Here is a 22,282-nt window from a genome sequence, read left to right as displayed (position 1 = left end):
AAGAACATACATTTAGAGTCAGTACAAAATCAAAAAGAATGACTTATTGAAGACTACTTTTGTTTTCTATGTTCTTTTGGTCTGTGTCTTTTACATCCTTGACACCAGTTGAGTGTTATTGCCAGTTTGCCACTACTAGAAAAGTGGTAACTGTCTTTGACAAACTCCTTTTCATGATCTGTCAGTGCTTTGAATGAAGGCCAGGTAGTCTTGTGTGCTTATGTCAAGGTGGTATTTCTTTCAGGTTGAATGAGGAGTGTGGACGTATTTAATGTTGACTCAAAAAAGAGACAAGCGCACTTGGCTACTACATGAGCCTTTTTTAAAACGGCCTTCCTTTCATCAGGATGATACATGTAGCTTCTCAGAGCATTGAATTGATCACAGCTGGACTTTTCTGGTTGTTTTGAAGATGTGAGTGAGAAGGAAAGATACTAGGCTGTGATGTCCCAACTAACTTGTTGGATAAACTGAAGAAGCCTCCTTGAATTAGAGGCAAAATGTCTTCTTCGACAGCCAGAATGCTCCAGTGGCAATCAATGGTATGTCGTGATGAGCTGAATGAACGAAAATGTCTATAGGTTTGTCAATACATAGGATAAGACAGTTATAATCACTATTATGAGCAATGAATGGATGTTAATTTTACAACACAGCACCACAAAAGCAATTTATTCTTATGCAAATTAACACCCTTGTTGACCTCAGAGTCATTCCACCTTCCACTTCAAGGCTTCTGATGTGACACACCAAGGAATAACCGCGTCTGTTGAAGAGAGTATTGAAGTGCTACTTAGTGTCAAGATGACAAACATTTGTGCTGTCCTTGACACCTTAGTCCTCCCCCTTGATGTCTTGTGTGCGAGTGGGTGAGAAATAAAGGCTTAATGTGTTGGCATTGTGCTCAATGTTCAGGATTATCAAGGGCCAGGGCATCGACATCAAGAACCTCAGTTCCAGATCAGTCCTCACGGTGACCAACATGACAGAGGATCGTTATGGAAACTACACTTGTGTCGCCACTAATAAGCTTGGGACCGCTAATGCCAGTGTGCCTCTCATCCGTAAGTACCGTGATACCAGATTTCTGTTATTTCTTGTGCTGGATCTCGAAGCGTCTGGTGGCTACCCAAGGCGGTTTGTGACCTTGTAAGCATTTCATCTGAAAACAGATTACTTAGAAACACAGTTGTGCCACTATTTTAGTGTGTTACCCAAACACTGTGTTATCATCAGCATTTTCTTATATTATTTCTAGTTCCTTTCAGCACCAAGCTTTCAGTGTATGTTCACCCCACCAGCTTTTATTCTTTTCAAGTCACTACTCTTACTGCTTGTATATCTGCCATCTGTGTTGCTGTGTCTGCTTTGAAAAGCTATATGTGCATGAGAATTGACATATATTTATAGTCATGTTTAAGTTTAGCACAATTAAAATACACAGGGGACAGCCCGGTGGAGCGGGATGTTAGCGCGTCGGCCACACAGCTCTGGGGTCGTGGGTTTAAATCCAGGTCGGTCCACCTGTGTGGAATTTGCATGTTCTCCCTGGGGCAACGTGGGTTTCCTCCGGGCACTCCGGTTTCCTCCCACATTCCAAAAACATGCATGGTAGGCTGATTGGACACTCTGAATTGCCCCTAGGTATGGGTGTGAGCATGCATGGTTCTCCGTCTCCTTGTGCCCTGCAATCGGCTAGCCACCGATTCAGGGTGTCCCCCGCCTCTGGTTCCAGGACCCCACGCGACCCTAATGAGGATAAAGCAGTTCAGAAAATGAATGAATGATTTCAAAAGGTGAATGATGCCAAAAGTCGAACTGCTGAAGTACGAATTGTCAGAGGACTGGATATTGCATGAGTCAACAAGACTATCACATAAGTTTAGATGACTTAAGCAATGTGTGGTTGGTTTTCGAATACCTTTAATTACCAGAGCTGTCTGAAATGAAAAAGACAACAAAAAGACTTCAAAAGATGCAAGTGTTTTGTTGGAATGAATTCAGTTTTCTGCAAGATAATTATAAACTATGAAAAATCTTACACGGTTCATAATGAGCAAGTTTGTCACTCCTTATGAGTGAAAAGTGTTACATTTTAATTGCTGTTGCCATTGGAAAGGTCTTAAACATTATTTGCCATCCTTCACTGACAGTGATGATTCATCCTATAGAAAGTTTCCGAAGTGTCTTCCAAATTTTTTTCAAGAGAGAAAGCTTGATATGTTGATAGATGTAGTTTTCAGCCTGGATGTACTGAGAGTCCACACCTAGAATTTTTTTAAATATCCCCGTCCTCTGTAGATTCAGTTATTTGTCAAGACAGTTTTCTTTAGAGTAAGCAGAGCAAAGTCTTTCCCAAGTTTTCGGAAGACGAGTCATAGAAAAATGTGGTTATTACAGAGGAAAGTACAAAACTATCTCACAAATACTGCAAAAAAACAGGGCATCGTTTTATCCCCTTCCCGAAATAGCAATAATGTATCATTGAGGAGAACTTTGTAATACCCTGAAACTGAAAAAAGAGAATTGCATCTATCCTTTTTTATATAACTCAATCTTAGGGTTATTAACTAGAAGCATCTGAGAATATGGCCACTTTTCTATCAGACACAATAATTTGCTGATTTTTAAACTAATAGTCATTGATTTCTCTGCGGCAACAAGGCTGTACTCTGTGCCACGTGACTGCATTATAGTCAAAGTACGTATTGCCGTAGTATTTAAATATAACTGTAAAGAAAATTACATGTTTACCATTGATTGATAAATTATAGGAAAAATAAATTCATTCATTCATTTTCCAAACCATTTATACCAGGGCAAAATAAATAAATAAATTTAAAAAATTAAAAAGATTGCAAGGTATGAGAAGAAAATATAAATTTCCCTTATTTTCACAGCGCATACATTTAAATGTCCAAATCCATTCCATGGTTCTAATAGCCTGTGTTCATAGTCCACATGTTAACTAAATGGTTTATACACACATATTCAGACAGAAACAAATATAGCACATTGTACAATGTTTCATTTGTCATTTAATTTGGTTGACTTTATTGTCAACGGGTGACTATAAATTTATAGCTACAACCCATTTGTTATATTTTTTTCCATTGTCTATTTTTGTGACAAGTGCATATATGTACATATGTTTCAAGTTAATGGCTCATCCAAAAATTAATTAGGTTTGAGTTTAATAGTGTGGTATTTGAGTGTATAAAAATGGTAATTTACCAGAAACGTGTTCTTGAGCCTCTGTTGAATATGACCTGAAAGGCATATCCAGTTTTCTTGTCAAGCTCATACACCCGCCAAGCTGATAGAAGCAGTGCAGTTAAGGATAGATGAACAATGGTGTGAAGAGAAGATGAGGCAAAAAATATATATATTTAATGTATGAACAGGTGAATTAAATTATTCACCAGATTGCACAACACTCTTAGATAATAAACTAGTCTCTCGCAGGACGGGGACTGGGAATACAAAAATACATTTTTGTAGCATTTGCTGTTGGCAAAGGAGCGCTCCACATCCTTTTTGTGTATGCACATAGAACATCAAAAGATCTCAGATCTTCCAATGGATGATCTAAATGTGACGCCAGCAAAGCCTCAAGGGGCAAAGAAAAATTATGCCTCACCATAGTTTGAGGAAATTGAACCATTTAGAACTGCCCACAACTTTATTTCAACCACTCTAGTTCCCTTTTACCTTCATGACTTTTTTTACATTGACTGTTAGCCTCTCTCATGCCTTATTGTGTCACTTTGGTCTTATTTCGTATCTCGTATCATCATCTCACTCTTCCACTTTCTCCTTTCAAATACACAAAAGCGTCTCATTTTACCCCCTCTTCTCCCATGATCTCTACTAATGAAAGAGAGGACACTTCTGTAAGGATGAATGCCAAGCAATCACTGTACTGCATTCTTACAGGTACACAACACAAATAACAGAAATCAGAGGTGAAAGCGCAGGTGACTTTGGATCGCTAATTTAGAACAAGTCGATAACCATTGATGTGCAAGATGGGAAGGGGAACAAGACTTGCATATTTGACCAAGCATCATAAAGTGCATTGAATATAAAGTGGAACAAGTATACAGCTGTTGTGTTGAGAAGATTGTTAATTCATACTGTCAATATGTAAAAAAGACTATATTACACTTTACCCAATTTTAGATAAAATGTTTATATATATATATATATATATATATATATATATATATATATATATATATATATATATATATATATATATATATATATATATATATACTTATATATATATATATATATACTTATATATATATATATAGAGAGAGAGAGAGAGGGATTTTTTGTGTGTGTCCTTTATAAATGACTTCACACTACTGAAAGTGTTCACAAAAATATGGGTGGGGTCAAAAGAACAGTATTGTAGTGATTGAGGTATTGAGTTTTTTTCTATTCTTTTCTTCACCGCTTCTGTTATTTCATCCTTCCATTGGGTAACCACATTTACTACAGTTCGATTTCCCATTTCAGCGGCTGGATAGAAGTAAAATTTGATGAGAAGAAGCTGGGGGAAGCTGTTCTCTCCAATTTTCTGAGAAGTCCTCCAGCTTAATTGGTCAAGCTCTTATCCCCTCAGCTCACCTCGGCTTAGCCCCAGAGGAGATTTCTCTTCTTCTATACCTTTGACTTCAATTCCTCCTTCCTTTTCTCCTCCCTCCCAATTTCACATACCCAAGCCCCCAAGCAGTAATCAGAAGCGACTGATGAGGAAAAAAGTAGTAACTCACTTTCTCTCCATCACACCCTGTCTCGCTCAGACGGGAGAGACACTGCTCTCTACTTGGTTAATGAGCATTGTCTTTGTTTCTCCAACCTATAAATCACTACGTGTCTTTGAGACATATCTATTCATCTGACAAGATGTTGTTTACTCAGGCCATGTGATTGTGTCTGAGTCAAGGAGCATAGATATGATAGCCAAAGGTGAAAACTTGTAATAGCAAATCATGATGAACCTAAGTGGGAATTGAAAAATACAGTTTTGCTAAGTTGCACTCATCTTTGGGTAAAACTCTAGTGATCGTATTTGTTTTCATTTAGCGGAAAATGTCCATCACATAAGAATTATTACATAAAGAAGATTATTTGTTTTTCTTAAATCTTTGACACGATTTATTTTATTTTAAAACACCTAAATATGTGTGAGGGTAGCCCAGCGTTTGAGTGGTTAGCGCGTCGGGCTCACCGTTCTGGGGTCCTGGATTCGAACCCAGGTTGGTCCTGCTGTGTGGAGTTTGCATGTTCTCCCCGGGTGCAAGGGTTTTCTCCGGGTACTCTAGTTTCCTCCCACATTCCAAAAATGTGCATGGTAGGCTGGTTGAACACTCTAAATTGCCCCTAGGTATGGTGTGAGCGTAAATGATTGTCCGTCTGCTCGTGCCCTGCAATTGGCTTGCCACCAATTCAGAGGGTCCTTCGCCTCGTTCCCGAATTCAGCTAGCATAGGCTCTAGTACCCACCAAGACCCTTGTGAGGATAAATGGTTCAGAAAATGAATGAATGAATATGTAGGACATGTAAATATATATTCTAAAAGCAGAGTAAAATATTTCTCCATTTAGTTATTTAAATGCCTGCATTTAGGATTTTTTCCAGTGGAAACGTTTGGTACTGTGACAATGTGTTCTTGCTGCAGCCCAGCAGGCTTTAGATTTAACACCTACACTACAGCATCTCCTGAAGCAAGGAACGTTTATCCCAGGATGACTGAGCATGGTATATGCCTTGCAGGATGATACACACATTGGACAGAATTAAGAATGATATTGAATAATTTTTACAGTTCACAGAGAAACAAATACACACTTAAGCACCACATACATATTCAATCATCACAATGGAATTTGTGTATGTGCTTTGAATAAGTTAATCATATAAATAAATACATGTGTGGTCACAGTTGAATTGCTAAATTCAATTTTTTAGATTGGATTTTGGTCCACAAACTATTATAGAACATTCCTTTTTGTATATCACTGTCTAACAACATGAAATAGCAAACAATTAAACTGTACTTTCATACAATTAACAGACCATCAATTATTTAATTGTTATAACAATTTCCAAGTTGAGAGCTGTAATTTCCAGACTATTGAGCAGGACTCAATAGTCTGGCAATAATTGAAATAATTTTGAATACGCCACCCAGTGCTGAAGTCATCCCATCGCCTAACTTCGGTGCGGGCCATGTGGGATCAACAAATAGCATTTACTCAAATAAACCCATAATTAGGTGCATCATTGTTAAGACAGGATTAACAGTGTGTTTTTTATATCTTATACAATACTCTCCGAACCCAAAAATTAAATAAAAGCAATTTTCAGACAGTTTTTCTTTTCTATTTCTTTTCAATAAGAACAATTTTGTTCCTCTGGCAATGGTGATACCTGTTGGAGGAAACATTTATTTAAATATCTATCTATTTATTTGTCAGCTTTCTATCATCTCATATATTTTTTAGCGATTGAGAGGCCATTTCTTGGTTAAACACTGAAAATAGGCAGGCGGGTAGACAGATGGAAACATTGATAGACGGGTGAGTGGACAAACAGATTTCAGAATGTAAATAACCAAGGATTCTTTCATACATTTTGACATATAGTTGGCAAATAATGGAAGGATATTAACAATTATATTTTTGACCATTTCATTCTGTGTCAGTTTATATCTTTCTTAGCTAAAATGATAATAAAAAAGAATATTTTCAAGTGTTTTTTTGTATTTTTTATTTTTGATTTTTTAAAATAAACCAATTTTAGAACAGTATTTGATGAAATTGCAGATGTAGAAGCAGCAGTGTACATGATGTAAGTTCATCATTTTGTGCAAATCCAAGAGAGAGTTCGCTTGTCGGGAGACATGTACCATAAAGTAATGGAACAACTGAGCATCTGAGAGGGGGATGGATTCACTGGTGACTTGTGCTCAAATATTAATCAGATAGCCTGTGTCTGTGTGTTTGAAGAAGGAACCAAAAATAAATTGTCTTCACATATCTGCTCCCAGAGGTCTGGTTGACGTGGAAGCATTCGTTGAAGTAAAGATGCCTTCGACCTCCACCTGTTTGCATTGTCAAAAAGGCACGTGAATCACTACATGGTTTCAGTTTCAAATAGAGATAATGAAAGAAAAAAAAGCACAGTTGACGTGATTGTTGGTGGCTTGTCATAGTATAAGGCAACAAAGTCGGTACATAGCTGTTTAACATAGAACACCACAGTTGTGTTGACATGACAAGTTTAATACACTCCACTGTAATCTGATTCGTAGAAGTCTGAACAGGCAACTTGTTTAAATAGGCCTGTGCATTTGTGAAGTATAGAATTCTAAAGTTTAAAGTGCTGACACGTGGTAACTGCAAAGTTGGAAGAAAAAAACAAACTTGTGTTGACCCTGTATTTATTTATTTGGTATTTTTGTGTGCGTATTAGTTAGTTTGTTTAATAGTCAAACATCTGCCATTTTTTAGTTAATAACATGTGGCAAAACATATGGAAGATGCTGCTGGAGTGTAACTAACTGCTTTTAATGAGAGGGCCTTTATGTGACTTATTCTATAAACATATTTCCGTTTATGCTACATACCTTAAGACACGACTGAAGGATGCTTGTTTGGTGTACCGTATTTTCACGACTATAAGGCGCACTTCAAAATCTTAAATTTTCTCCAAAATAGACAGGGTGCCTTATAATCCAGTGTGCTTTATATATGGACCAATACTAAAATTGTTATCACGATAAAATAAAATAAATCAGTCGATAGGGTACACCATCCTCTACAGCTCTCACAACTACGGCAAGCAGCCCCCGACTCTACTATTTTCCCCGTAGAAAAAGTACTGCGCAGTGACTGCTGGGATATATAGTTCTTTTGTCAATACACCCAGTATGACGGCGAGCACACTAATTTGGTGCTCTCCGTCATTTCGGCTGGATTTACAAAAGAACTTCTGCCGCTAGATGTTGGCGTCAATAGAGCATTCAAAGCTAGACTGCAAACTATTTATATCTATATATATATATATATATATATATATATATATATATATATATATATATATATATATATATATATATATATATATAATATATGGATAAATATTGAACCGCAACAGCTCTGGCAACTACGGCAAGCAGCCCCAAACTCTATTTCCGGTGTGCATTGACTGCTGGTATATATAAAACGGCGTTGCATTTCGGTTGATCGAGCACATTAATTCTATGTTCGTCATCATTCCCAGTGGAAGTTTCAACTGTGGTCCGAGCTTTCAGGGAGGCAGGAATTACTGACTCGATATAATGACGACTTTGGTGAGATGCCCACCTGTTCAACATGAGTTATTATGCTATTGCTGTGTCACGAAAATACTAATACTTTAACCTCGGAGAAAGTTAAAAAAACTGTTGTTTATTCATGTTGGGAGTGAATGGAGTTGTCAGAAAGCTGATTTGTAATCTATTAATAATGTTCAGAAAGCTGATTTGTAATCTATTAATAATGTTTGGCTGAACTATCTGACTGTTTTGTTGACATTCCCTTTAGCGCAGCACCATCTAGTGGGTGCGCCTTTAAATGCGATGCGTCTTGTATGTGTGTGTCAAATACAGAAATAGCACTCGTTACTGACACTGCGCCTTTAAATGCGATGTGCCATATAGTCGTGAAAATACGGTACTTGGAATGTGCTTTTTAGTGTTTGAAAAGATAATTTGATAGTTGATTTCAAACAAATTCTGAATTTACTTGTACTTTTGGCTACAGCTTGCAGTCTTCAAGCATGTTTTCAAGGGTGCAGTCCGAGGGAGAAATAGCAAAATGTTTGTTAGGGAAAAGATGGAAATGGGGCTACTTTGAGTAGTGCTGATCTCAGTCCAATAAGATCAGATACCTTGTTGTTTTCACTTGTGTTCTTGACACTTGGATGAAGGTAAGCTTTAGGACATACCAACATTGGAAAATGCATATTGCATATGTAAAGTGCATATATACATTTTCATTCTTCAAATTTTAAATTAGTGCTCTCAAATTACGACACCATGTCATGAAATATACAAATAGAATTGTGAATATCAGTGGATATTTGTAGTCATGAGATTACATTAAATGCACATTTATGACAGAAAAGTGAGATTCTGCTGATGCCTGCCAACCATCATCTTGCCTTGAGGCTAATGAACACCAATGCTGTTTTAGCTGACGTAGGCCAAGCTGTCAACAATTCCAACTCATTTAGTGAAACAGTCTTTGTTTTATTTCTGCCTATCCTCACAAACAGTTACCTATATAAATAGTTGAATTTTGTAGTTATTGCAGTTGTAAATGACAGCCACTGCATCCAAAGATTCACTATACTCATAAACATGTTAACCCTCATCTTGTCAAGGTTTAGGCAGCCAAAATTAGTTTCTTACTCAGGGTGTCTGGGCTATTCATTAGAAAAAGGGTAAGAAGCTTGGTCTCCCAGGAGAGGCTCAGAGTAGAACTGCTGTTCCTCTGCATCGTAAGGAGCCAGGTGGCTCCTGGATGCCTCCCTGGTGAGGTGTATTGGGCATGCCCTACTGGAACGGTGCCTTGGGATCACACTGGGAAGACTATGTCTCCCATGCATAAAGTGGCTGGGTAAAGCAAAGTCTGGACTTCCGGCTAAAGCTGCTGCACCTAGGACCAGACCTCAGATAAGCGGGAGAAACCATTTTCTCAACCTCAAACATGGCAGGCAAAAGAATATTGATTCCATGATTGAGAACTACTGTATCTAGTATCCATAGTGTATTTTCTTCTACTAACACTCTTGGTTGTGGCTTGTCCATCTTTTCGAATGTGTCATAAAAATGGGAAAGACATAATTGAGTGTTTCCTGTGCATCATTTACATTTCCGCTGACTTTCTGGTGTCTTTACATGTGGCACTTAAAAACCTACACACCGACAAAAATGTTATTTGCCTCACAGTTCTAAACATTCCTAAAATATAGATTTTTATTGCTCTCAACTCAACTCTGATATTGTCCTCACCAGTCAGACGGAAGAACCACCGGGTGGTGTCGTACATCTAATGGTGTTCTTATTTGGCAATGTAGCTGCTGCACGATCAGAATGCACAAACTCATCTAGGTATTCAATTCGGTGTAAATTGGCAACATAGTGAATGGTGATGAAGTGCTGTTTTCACAAGTGAAAATACAATTATTGTCTGCACTGTCTTCATGGGAGTTCATGTTCTGCTTTGGACGAGCACAAGCACTCAATAGCAAACCAATAACCTGCACTGAATCATCATGGTAATGCAAAGTCACACAATATTAGAAGGCAGTTAGGTCAGCATAAGCATAAGCTATTTTACATGAGACATGAACAGGCTGATTTTAATAGGTCATTAAATAAAAGGTGTTAAGTGTCATCTAATTCTTGATCCTTGAGCTATTTTAACAAAAGCATGTCACAGTATGTTTAATTTGTGGGTTAGGGAAAACTAGTATGTATCTTCTTTATGAATGCTCAAAAAGACATAGCAATTATGAGGCGTGCAATATGATTGACATTTTCACTCATTGTGGGGTTCCCAAGCTCTTTCTGTGATTATACATGGCACGTGTGTTACAGGAGGTCTTGAGCATGTGGAGGTTACATCTCGCCACATAATGCTTTGAAAGATGCTCCTTTTGTCCTTGCATGCTCTTCTTTTTTCCCTTTCTTATTTTACGTCTCCATTCTGTTAATAATTCATGAATGTCCTCTTTCCCTCCCCTTTCCCTCCCCCCTTTCCCCTCCTGTAGCAATTATTGAACCCACCACCACTAGTGCTGTCTCAAGGCCAGGTCAGTATATGTCACTGTGCTGTACACCAAACCAGAAAAGAGGTCCGCTGACTCATACTAACCAAAATCGGCTCCACCATATATTAACTGGCTGGCTCCAATGCCTGCTGGGTGTACAGCTTGGTTGTACGTCCTGAATTTAATTTGCTTTTTTTTTCTTCATGTTTTTGCCTTTTTATTTTGGGTTGGCTACGAAAGGCTGGCTCCATAGCCTGGAACCATCTCCACACGGTGTCCCTTCCATCACAACTCTCTCTCCGCCTCCTCCTCACTTCCCCACATGAAGTAAATGGTAGCATCATCAAAGTGGCTGTTACATATGCCTCTGGGCCAGATGCTTTTCATAATGCTGATGGCACCCTCTTCTCTCTGGCTTTCCCACGACCAGCAGCACCACTCCCCTCACTTCTTAGCGCTAGTTCAGTGTAGCACACATCAAAGGCAGGATGCTGATGATGGCAAAGGCTCTGGGTTTGTTGTTTGGAAGATGGAATCTCTTCCCTTTGTATTTCTCTCTCATTCATCCCTCTCTTTCTGAGGCTTAATCCTTTAACATCCCTCTGCATCCTTGTTTCTTTCCATCCCACTTCTTTATATAACGTCCATGTGGTGTTGTGGCCACCCCTATCTGCTTTTTGGTGTTTTTGGTGGTGGTGTACTGTCTGTTCCTTGTTTTCACTGCCCAAGACACTGTACTCTCCCATATTGTTGTCCACTATAATCCTTTTTGTCCGCTCCTCTTTCCTCTGTCTCGAATCGATGTAAGGTTCTATAATGTAATCTGTTTGCTGCTTATTTTACTTCATTACCGTCCTAAAGACAATCATTCAGGAAAGATTGAATGACACGGATGATATTAGGACTGGATTTCTATTGACAACCTCCATGCGCGGACTGGACTGCTTAGAATATTAGACCAACATATCACGAAAAAAGCACTGTGCAGAGAAAACATTTGACTTGTGCTCCGCGTGGTCTTCCAAAAATGGGTGAATTAATTCAAAGTAGGCAATGTTTATTTACAGACCACTAACGCCTTTACATCCATGGGGGGCAATTCTCAATGTCCAAACTGCAATTTATGCAGATGCAAAACTGAAACTACCACAATTTAAAAAGCACACTGACTATAGAGAAAACTCAGATGTTTAACACAATTTTAACTTAATTTTACCAAATGTAAAAAAATTAAAAAACGTTTCTAAGGCTTACCTTAAAAATATCTAGTAATTGTTCTAGTTGCGTTTCAATTAAAATGATTCATAGTTTGTGTTCAAGAAACATCGCAAAAGTGACAAGACTCAATTTAATTAGATTAGATACATGTCCAATCTTATAATGCTTACTTTTAAGATAATCAGGTGGAATTTTTTTATTTGAAAAACGGTTTTTATATGTTATCATATCAACAAAATTAATTAACACAAGAGTAATGTTGAGTTTTAACTTACTGCACTATTGAGAGATTTTCCCATTCTAAACACCTAAAATAACAGTAGATGTACCTTGGAATCCCTCGCCCCGGTGAACATTCAATTTTAGGACCCGCTAAACCCAACATAAAGCGTACTGGTCACACAGAAACAACAAAGGCATAAACTTTTTTTTGTTTCCTCGTGGAAAGGGAGAACTTCCCCTGTGTGCAACAACATTTTGAAAATCTCTACAAAAGCCTGTGGTGGGCAGAGAATTGACTTGGCATTGTTATGGTAGCTTTTGGAGCCAAACGTTCTCATTGGCAAGCTTTGCGTCTGGGCTGGGAGTGGGCAGTGTGGAGGCAGTAGCGGAGAACAGGGTGACAGATAAGATGTACACCTTCCTCAGTGATCCCCTCCCACCCGTACTGTGACCAACTGTGCCAGATGGTGTTCACGTTCATCCACCAGCGCACTCCACCAAACAGCAAGCCGGGAGCGATTCAGGCATCCACTCGTGTCACCGGCCATCACAACTGCACCACAGCAAGCGTGACCGGAGCCTAAGGCAGCTGTGACCCATCCACCCCCGCCAAGGCGCCCGCTCTCCCTACAATGTCAAACTAATTGTGCTATTCCCTTCTACTGCAACATCAAAATTCAGTGCTGGTTATTACTTGATCCATGCTTGTTCACTACTACTTACTGCACTTGCGGCTGTGCTATATGTTTTGGACCAAACCAGTGAAAATGATATCATACATTCGAACAATAACTGATAAATAATGTATTTTTCCATATTTTGCTACATTAACACTCTTGGTGACTACAGTGGCCCCATTTGCCCAAAATGTAGCATGGTGGGGGTATGGGACATCATTCCTCTATCCCCATATTCAATATCACTATTCATTCTTGATCAGCACTGTCCATTCTGGCCTGTGCTTTACATGTGCCAGAGAGAGAAGAGAGCAAGAGATCTTCCATACCGCCCATCCCCGAAAGGGTTGCGGGGTTGCTGGATCCTAACCCAGCTGTCTTTAGGTGAAACGCAGACTACACCCTAGACTGGTCACCAGTCGGTCGTAGGGCACACAGAGAGACAAACAACCATCCGCACTCCCAATCATACCACCACCAGCGGGAACCACGCCTGCCCACACCTAAGTCAGGCGAGGGAACCTCTTCACCACGAGGCAGTTTCATCCCAGTTTTATGTTAAAAATAATTTATTTGAAATGGCAATTGCAAAAATAGTGAGCATTTGTTTAAATTGATTATTGTTATAATGTTTTTTAAAAAAAAAATTACTATGATATTACGTGGTGAAAGCTCTCTGTGGACCATCAAAAGCAGTACAAGTAGGGGTAGGCGTGCAATAGTACATAAGTGGGAATGGGATTTGTTTACCCTGAGGAAGCGACAAATCCCTTTTTACGAGGGTGTGGTTAGCTGTGTGACCCCATTTTTTTTACTACACTTTTTACTTCCCCTCTCTTAAATATTTCAAATATCATTTTAGTAATAGAACATAAAAGAGTGGCAGGGATTTTATTTTTCTTCAATCTTGGTCTCATTCAGTTATATCACAAAGTGTGGCACTTATAATGGGTTGTGTAGACATCTATATCCATAGCACCTTTGTAGGCAATAATGTTCTTAAGCTTGTTTCATCTTCAGCACATGTTTTTCCCTGCATTCAGCTCAACATAATACACAGTGGCCCAAAGCAGCTGGCTTGCTGCTACCCTGTCATCCCAATAAAATGTAGATGTGTGGTAATAGCATCTAGTCCCAGAGGCTGTAACTTGTCTTTATTTCTGCAAATCACTTGACAGTAGAAAAACTATATTATTAGCACTGTACTAAGACACATTTAAGTCAACTATACATACAGTTCAAGGAACAGTAAATACACATGTGCGTAAGTCCAATTCTTGAATGTTTCCTACTCAAAAAAAAAATGCACATGCTTTTTCTAGCGTATAGGCAAGATGTGATTCAAACCTTTGCCCCTAGAGATAAATGAAATGATAAGGAAAGCCCCATCGAATAAATGTTGTTACCTGTCAGTCATAGAAATAACAATACTCTGTAGCATCACCTTTGTGTACTCTACTCTGAATGTAGAGGCTCATCTGAACTAGTGTCGTTGGGCTTCAAGGTTGTCAAATGAGCAAAGGTAAAATCAGCAAGACACCTGAAAGTAGTCCAACGAGAATCGTTGTTGTCGTCTCTTATGTTTTTGAACCAATAATAATTATTATTGTTAGTTACGAAATAAATACCGCAGGGGTGACAATGTTTCCCTCAATATTTCCCTTGCATTCATCATTTATTCATTTTTATCTATGATTAATTGGATGTGCCTCATTGTTAGCTGGTAGTGGTGTGAGTGGTTCTTTCGCTTGACCTCAGTGCATCCAGCATGGTATTGATTACCGCTCAGTGACATTATGATCGTTGCAATTGGCTGGCAACCAATTCAGTGCCTGATGCCCATAAATGGCTGGGAGAGGCTCCAGCACCCCCTGGGGCCCTTGTGAGAATAAGTATTATGGAAAATGAATGAATTATTAATTCAAGTTTTATTTTTTGCGGCATGAGAAATGTATGGTATGAGAATAGTCCCAAATTCATTGGAACACTGCAGATACAGTGGGATCACATATCTAATACATAACACCATCCAATTATGCCATTACCAATTTTAATGGCTGTATTGTTATGGTGACCAGAGTCCCAGATTTATTTTTAGCTGTAGTGGTTTATATGGACTGTGGTTTTCCTGCTTTCCCTGTTGGTCACTTTCACTTACCTATTTGGAAGTCCGAGTTTGGCAATGGTTGAACTACACAGCATGTCATTAAGTGGTTACATTTATGTCTTAATTCAAGATCCATAGACAAAGTTCAGAGAGAAAAAAGGATGTTTAATATTCTTTTATGTCCTGCTGCATTCCAGGATCACTCGCTTCATGGGATCTCTGAGGCTTGGCAGGTCTTGTATAAGACAAATGACCTGAGCCAGTATTTAAACCCTCGTTAATCAAAAGTATTGTGTAAATGATGGATGGACTATAAGGTTGAGATAAGTCAAGCCAATCCAAAAATGAATTTACATATATTCCTATTACTGGATCATTCTAAAACCCTTTCTACTAACTACAATGTTTTGATAGTACAGGATTGGACAATGATTGTTTTATTTTAAACCTGTCTTATTTTAGTACAACCCTCCTTCTTAATGTTGTTACATGAATATGGCCACTGCCCGATGGTTTATAATTTTAAAAAAAGAAATACCTGCTGATAGAACAAAAGACAAATACAGCTTTTTGTCTGTCATATAGATTGATGTGATAAATGTAAGGCTCTTTAGGAAACTGTGACTGTTGTACTATAGAAGTAAGAAGAACAAAAGTCTGGAAGTGTGTCAAGTGGCAATTACAACATGGTCGGCTTGGACAACTGTGTCCTTGGTTTCGTAAGTCACCCCATGGCAGTATGAATTCACTGCACTTATGAAACATTCATCAGGAAGGACCGTATCCCACTGATAAGGTTCTATTTTCTGAGCAGAATTATCGTATGAGTCCTAGGAGGCTAGAAAATTCAGCATTAAAGAGCTCGCCTGCCTCACTTAACACTGTGTGCCGGCTGTCAAACCCACTGAGCTACCCACACAGATAATCCTTTTTGGAAGTGCATTTTCCAGCAGCCTTATCAGTCTATGGTAGTGAGATCAAGAGCAGTGCAAGCCCTTCTCCAACCTCCCTCCAGTCCTATGGTTTGTTTCGACGTGATGTGCTGACCTTCATTTTTGCCAAGCACTACCGCTTGGTAAAAATCAAGTGCCTGATAACCAGATGTGTGCATGACTTATGGCCTACTCGACATCAGGTTGAATGGATGCGGTAAATACAAAGTTTAAGACTTGTTGTTAGCAAAGATGACTTCAAAGACTTTATTATGTCCCTCAGGAATACATCCTTTATTTTAAATGTATCCTCTCCTTTCTAGTCATTCTAGTGCTCATGAGTGTTGCATGATGATCGTCTAAAACATCAAAGCAGGCTAGCGATTCAAGTCGACATCATTGAACATCACTCGCCTTGTCTCAAAACTGCAATGCATTAGCATACAGGAAGATCATGCCAGCATGCAATGCCTTTAAAGTAGCAGTCAGGAACTTTTTTTTGCGTTACCCTACAGTTGTGAAGTGTGATTTAATTTAAAGGCACTGGGGTGAATACAGAGCTACAAAGGCAACTAAAGCCAAGAAGCCGAACTGATGAAATAGTAAAAACTCAGGCCATATCCTGAGCTAAGCCGGCAGATTTATTTAAAGGGAATATTATAGTTTTAATATTCATCCAGAAGGTAACATTAGTTTAGGCAAGTGAAGTAAATGTTTTCCAAATTATGATTAGTGTGGAAACCATTTAAAATGTTCTCATTTTATGTATATACCAGGGGTGGCCAAGTCCGGTCCTCGAGAGCCTCTATCCAGTCTGTTTCCCATGTCTCCCTCCACCAACATAACTGAATCAAATAATCGGGATCGGTATGAAGCTTCTGGACAGCTTGCTGATGAGTTGATCATTTGATTCAGGTGTGCTAGAGGAGGGAGATATGGATAACAGACTGGATAGGGGCTCTCGAGGACCGGACTTGGCCACCCCTGGTATGTACAAATATACAATTCTTTATGTCCTTCATATGATATTTACAAATGCTTTTAAACCTGTTTGGTAACTCTTGATTGCAGCCTGTAGTTTTTATAGACTATAATACTTCACAGCCTACAAATGTGTTTCTTGATTGACAGTTTCACTAATTGCCAAACTTGCTTGCTTAACCTGAGGAGAGAAAATATACTGTAGATTTTAAAAATACACCAGTGGGCGACTAAAACAAATGTTAATGGACCTAATTTAAATACAGTAGAACCTTTTAATTGGCTCTTGCAGATCACACATATTCATCTCTGACTAGAAGTTTAAGGCACATCCACCAACTCTTTGTTGTGAATTTTTTTCTTGATTTTGATTGCACTTTTTGTTTTTGTATTCTTATACAAAAACACTGGAAGTTTTTCAAATCAGTAAAGACCACAGAGTCACACAGGACAAAGAAATACATCTTTTTTAAGTCAAATCTTTTTCCAACTTTAATTGGCACTCTGGCTGCAGTACTTGTGGTTATTAATGAAACAATTCAGTCGGAAAAAGGAATTTGGTGCTCCCAAATGTGGTCCACACGCAGACAGAACTCAGTTGTGTGAGAGATGAAGCAGAAAATGGATAGCCATTTCCTTTTATGGCCACAGAAGGCTGCTGTAGAGATTTGGTCTTTGTCTATAATTGAGACACCAGGGTATATTCTTTTTCTGGACAGAGTCTAATGGTTTGTGCATTAAGGAGCATGATTGAAGAAACTGCCACACTTACAGTAAGGGCTGCAGTAAATCACAAAAGATGAGTTTTTTTGTCCAATTCTGTTGATAGTTATGGTCTCACGCTGTGCAGTTAACATCACCATTGTTCTCTTTCTCTCTCTCTCCTCTCTCTCTCTCGCTCTTGCATGGTGGGAGCACTCTTGGGCAAAGTTAAATGGGAGTAATTTTACGAGAAGAGAGTCAACACTCAGTGGTAATGGAAGTGAGGTTTTTGCTGTCCTCTTCAGCCCCTCTTGACAACGCAGGTATCACATTTTAACTGTGATCACTAAAATGCCGTGGCAAACACCTTTGGACTTGCTTGGTAACCCAAATTCATGGGCACTTCACTTTCTAATCATGCTTCAAATAATTTTTCGTCACCATCGCTCTATTTCCATGCATGGATTTTACAGTCTTCGTTGTCAGTATAAACATGATCAATAAATAATGGTCTTCATTAAAGTGCAGAAGTGTTTTCAAAATAACATTTTATGACTGCAAACTTAAACTCTGTCTGATGTCTTTTGAAAACATAGAGAGGACACCGTTGGTCATCTGACATAGGAATGCAATATTCATAAACGTATGCAACATGTAGAAACACCACAATGTAAGAACCAATTATTAATACTTTTAAATACGTGATTATTTCAAACGCCGGTTTTAGTTGAATATACTGTGGTTTCCATCGGATCGTATCCCAAGAGTGAGGACTTGGCATGTTGGTGTGCATTTTCAAATATATTCATATTTGACAGCTGCTCTCCAGTAGATTGTTGTTTTTTATGCAAGTGTGCCACTGGTAGAAGATTTTTTTGTAGCCTACCAGCCATATAATGCTTAAACCTCTGGAATTCTTCCTACCCATGACATTTCATTTCCCCATGCTGTTGAATCTTGAAGGAACAGGATGCATATATATGTCGACTGTGATAAAGGGTGGGAATCGCGCTGTAATTAGCATCTCTCTTCTAATTAAATCTTGAATGACACAGGCTAAGGAAGATGCCTTCAATGTACTTTAAGATCATTTGTTTTCTAAAGTGTACCGTATGCCAAAACCAGTCCTGCCCATTTGGCATATGACCTGTTGGTTTTAGGCAAATGAGAGGGAGGTCACAAAAACTCATTTACTTTGTTATTGTTTTTCGTTGGTTTTTGGGGAGGACACTGACTAAAATTGTTTTTTCTCCATTATTCGTGTATGAATCACAATGAAATTTGGTAGATAGTGTATTAATACGTATTTGTGCACATCAATCTTTTAACCCTATTTTATTTATTTATATATCTTTATTCATAATAACCAAAGCTGAGTACTCAGCCCTAAGTGCTCCCCTTCAAGGGTCCTCCTTGGTCTTTTCTTCCTTTCCTTATGTACCTCTTTTGTCAAACTAGATGTCTTTGGTTTTGTGTTGCTGCCTCACTAACTTTGAACTCTACTCTGAGTAACACTGCTGCCTCACAATGTTTATTTTTTTTATAAAGGACTACACAGAAGCACAGAGAGCTTTTTCCATTTCTTAAATGCTCAAATGTACTAGCTTCATTCACTGTCAAGCCTAAGGAAAAAGCTCTCACTCAGACCAACAAGAGACGACAGTTTCGAATAATAATCTGCTTTAGAAGTGGGGAATATACACCGACTTTCCCGCTGTGTTCCAAATCTTCTTTTATTGACAAACTGCACCAGAAAAGCTTGATTTTTTTCCCCCATTTTTTATGGAGTTAGAAAAGGGCATGACATTATGAAATGTCATTCACTTTGGAGAAACCGCTTGGATATTTTGCAGTTAAATAAGGTTAGTTCTTTCAGCTCAATGTCAGTGAGCTCTGGGATAGCTAAGAGATATTTGACCTTATGCTAATACTGAAGGTTCTCCATAGGGATGAGCCTATACACCAATATCTGTACCTGTATCTGTTCAACCATCTAAATTAGCTGTATGGTTGTCTGTACTCTAAACCAGAAAAGGAGGCCATCTTAATGCTTATTTGAAACCTTTATCAGAACTAGTCAAATAAATCTTTTGGATAAAACTAAGAACTATTTACAAAGGGTTATGGTTACGTATTAGGCGTAGACTTCATTTTTTCATGATCTGTGTTTGAGTTTGATTTATTTAATAGGGACAATCCCTAATAATGAACATATACATGTTTTTGTTAATGAACAATATGTAAATATGACTCATTTCCATCTTTAGTCCCTTGTGCAGGTTGACGATAAAAATCAATAACCTTAACAAGGTGATGATTTATACATCCACTAAGGACAAAAAGAAATAATCAAGTGGAGGTAGCAGTGAGTTGCTCTCTGTTGAACAAATACAAAAAATTGACCTGCAATCATGATGCCAGATTGTTCACTTTAACAATCACCAATGATTACAGTATTCATTCTTTTTCATTCCCTGTAATCACTCCGTCAGGCTGTCTTCATCCCTCTTCTTCAAGATTTAGTGCTATTATTTTCAAGTTGTGAATTTGGTTAAATTGCATAAGCAGATATATATCGGTGGTTCTTAACCTTGTTGGAGCAACCAAACCCCACCATATGCGCATTCACCGAACCCCAGCAGTTTCATATGCGCATTCACCGAACCTTACTTTAGTGTAAAATGATATATGATTTTTTTTTTTCAAATTCAAGATCTATAAATTCCTCGCAGCACTGATTGGCCAGCAATGTCACGCAATCATCTGCAGCCACTGATAGTCAAGTGGGGCATGTTATCCTAAATAGACATGATGAGTCGATGTGTCTTGACCTCCGCGGCAGAGGCTGGACCAAACCCCTGAGACTGACTCACCGAACCCCTAGGTTCGATCGAACCCAAGTTAAGAACCACTGTTATATATTCATATTTCGGCGAAACCAGGACGGAAATTGAATGAATCATGAAATAGGCCATTTCCATTTTTTTAATATTGCTCACAAGCAGTGTTGGCATGACCATTATATTAGAATAGGAGATGCCGGGAGCTCTGAGAGAATTTTATGTATAGTACGGGTGGGTGGGTGTATGTGTGTTTTTGGTAAGCACCGAGAAAACAATTTCGCAAGGTTGGCAGGTCTGGAAACTTGCTAAGCTAATTGTGTCGCATTTGATGGTCGGATTTTATGTATGGATGTGCAAATTAGTTGTGGTTGACTTCTCTGACAGTCATTGATACACTTCTTGCACACACTCTTGCACAAACACTTTTCTGCATCCTGCACAGCTTAGCTTCTCCTCATCTGAACTGGGTTCTTCTCTTACAACGAAGGAATTAAAATGTAAGTGCTTAAGGGCAAAGCCCCCAAGGCCTAAAATAGAAACTATTAACTCTTTACTATTCCCCTGGCCTTCCCGATGATGAGTTATTCAAGGCTCTTGACAAGCATCCACCCTCTTTGCATTCACTAATGATGAGGAAACATCAATGAGCATGCTGAGAGGTGCCTTTGGCAAAAGAACGTGGTGCACAGCGGATGGCCTCAGAAGTGATCACGCTGCCTTTTTTTGTCTTATTATTTTCCCATGTCTGCTGTAACGTGTTTCAGATGACTGGCCAAGCCTCTCACAATCTTCTGATAGGTCTGCCACCTCTGACGTTAAATTAATTGCAACTGAGGAATCCTAGACCCTATCCCTTGAAAGTAGACTGCTGGATTAAGCCATTTTGTTATTGCAAATGCTATCTAGCATGGCAGGATCTTGGTGATGGTGAGTGGCTCCCAGTGGGCACCTCGCCACAGATGTGCATACTAATATGAAGCAACAGAATATGATGGGAAAGAGCCTTTCATCGCTAAAAGACTTTGACAACACAGAGAAATATCAAAGAAATGCTATTTCTTTTCTCTTGGCTTGCTTTTGAATGACACATTGGCAGATCTCAGTTGCGTGTTTGCTTTGATATGTGACATTTTTAGTGGATTGATGTAATTTACTTTTTTTGTTTCTGATATGGGCGGCCTGTCAGCTGAGTGGTTAGTGCGTTGGACTCACAGTTCTGGGGTCCCGGATTCGATCCCAGGTCTGTCCTCATGTGTGGAGTTTCCATGTTCTCCCGGGCTTGTGTGGGTTTTACCCAGGTACTCCGGTTTCCTCCCACATTCCAAATACACGCATGGTAGGCTGGTTGAACACTTTAAATTGCCCCTAGGTACGAGTGTGAGCGTGAATGATTGTCCGTCTCCTTGTACCCTGCAATTGGCTGGCCTATGATTCAGGGTGTCCTCCGCCTGGTGCCTGAAGTCAGCTGGGATGTGCTCCAGCATCCCATGCAACTCTTGTGAGCATAAGTGGTTCAGAAATTAAATAAATAAATGTTTCTGATGTAGTCTTTAAAATAAATGGGGTTAACCCCCTCTTTGTTCATATTCATACACACATACATATATACTTGTGTCTTAGCACTCTCATTAGCCATTAAAATGTAGTTTTCAATGCTTTGCTTGCATGTGGATATTCCACCCTGATGTGCTTTGAGCATGACTGACTCGGTCAATGTTACGATGAAAAATGATCCAATTGCTGTTGACGTGTAACAAAAGCTTAGGC

General features: G+C 38.9%; 1 protein-coding gene across 4 annotated transcripts in view; it reads left to right on the top strand.

The window, feature by feature from the left end:
- negr1 (neuronal growth regulator 1) overlaps positions 1–22,282 on the top strand; it is a 75,039-nt gene that overhangs the window by 41,193 nt on the left and 11,564 nt on the right. Inside the window, exons 7-10 of one of the 4 annotated variants that reach the window (XM_077606841.1) lie at positions 916–1,064; positions 10,834–10,875; positions 11,074–11,167; positions 11,264–16,766. In XM_077606841.1, coding sequence (XP_077462967.1) covers positions 916–1,064; positions 10,834–10,875; positions 11,074–11,159 — 277 coding nt within the window. In that variant the 3' untranslated portion in view covers positions 11,160–11,167; positions 11,264–16,766. Of the gene's footprint in view, positions 1–915; positions 1,065–10,833; positions 10,876–11,073; positions 16,767–22,282 lie in introns of those variants that run through there. The other 3 variants (XM_077606840.1, XM_077606839.1, XM_077606842.1) reach the window with 3 other exon arrangements.

Source organism: Stigmatopora argus, chromosome 8 (genome assembly GCF_051989625.1).
Source record: "Stigmatopora argus isolate UIUO_Sarg chromosome 8, RoL_Sarg_1.0, whole genome shotgun sequence".
Taxonomy (NCBI): domain Eukaryota; kingdom Metazoa; phylum Chordata; class Actinopteri; order Syngnathiformes; family Syngnathidae; genus Stigmatopora; species Stigmatopora argus.
The sequence above is the reverse complement of the archived record's forward strand: the minus strand, read 5'-3'. Positions and strand labels throughout refer to the sequence as shown.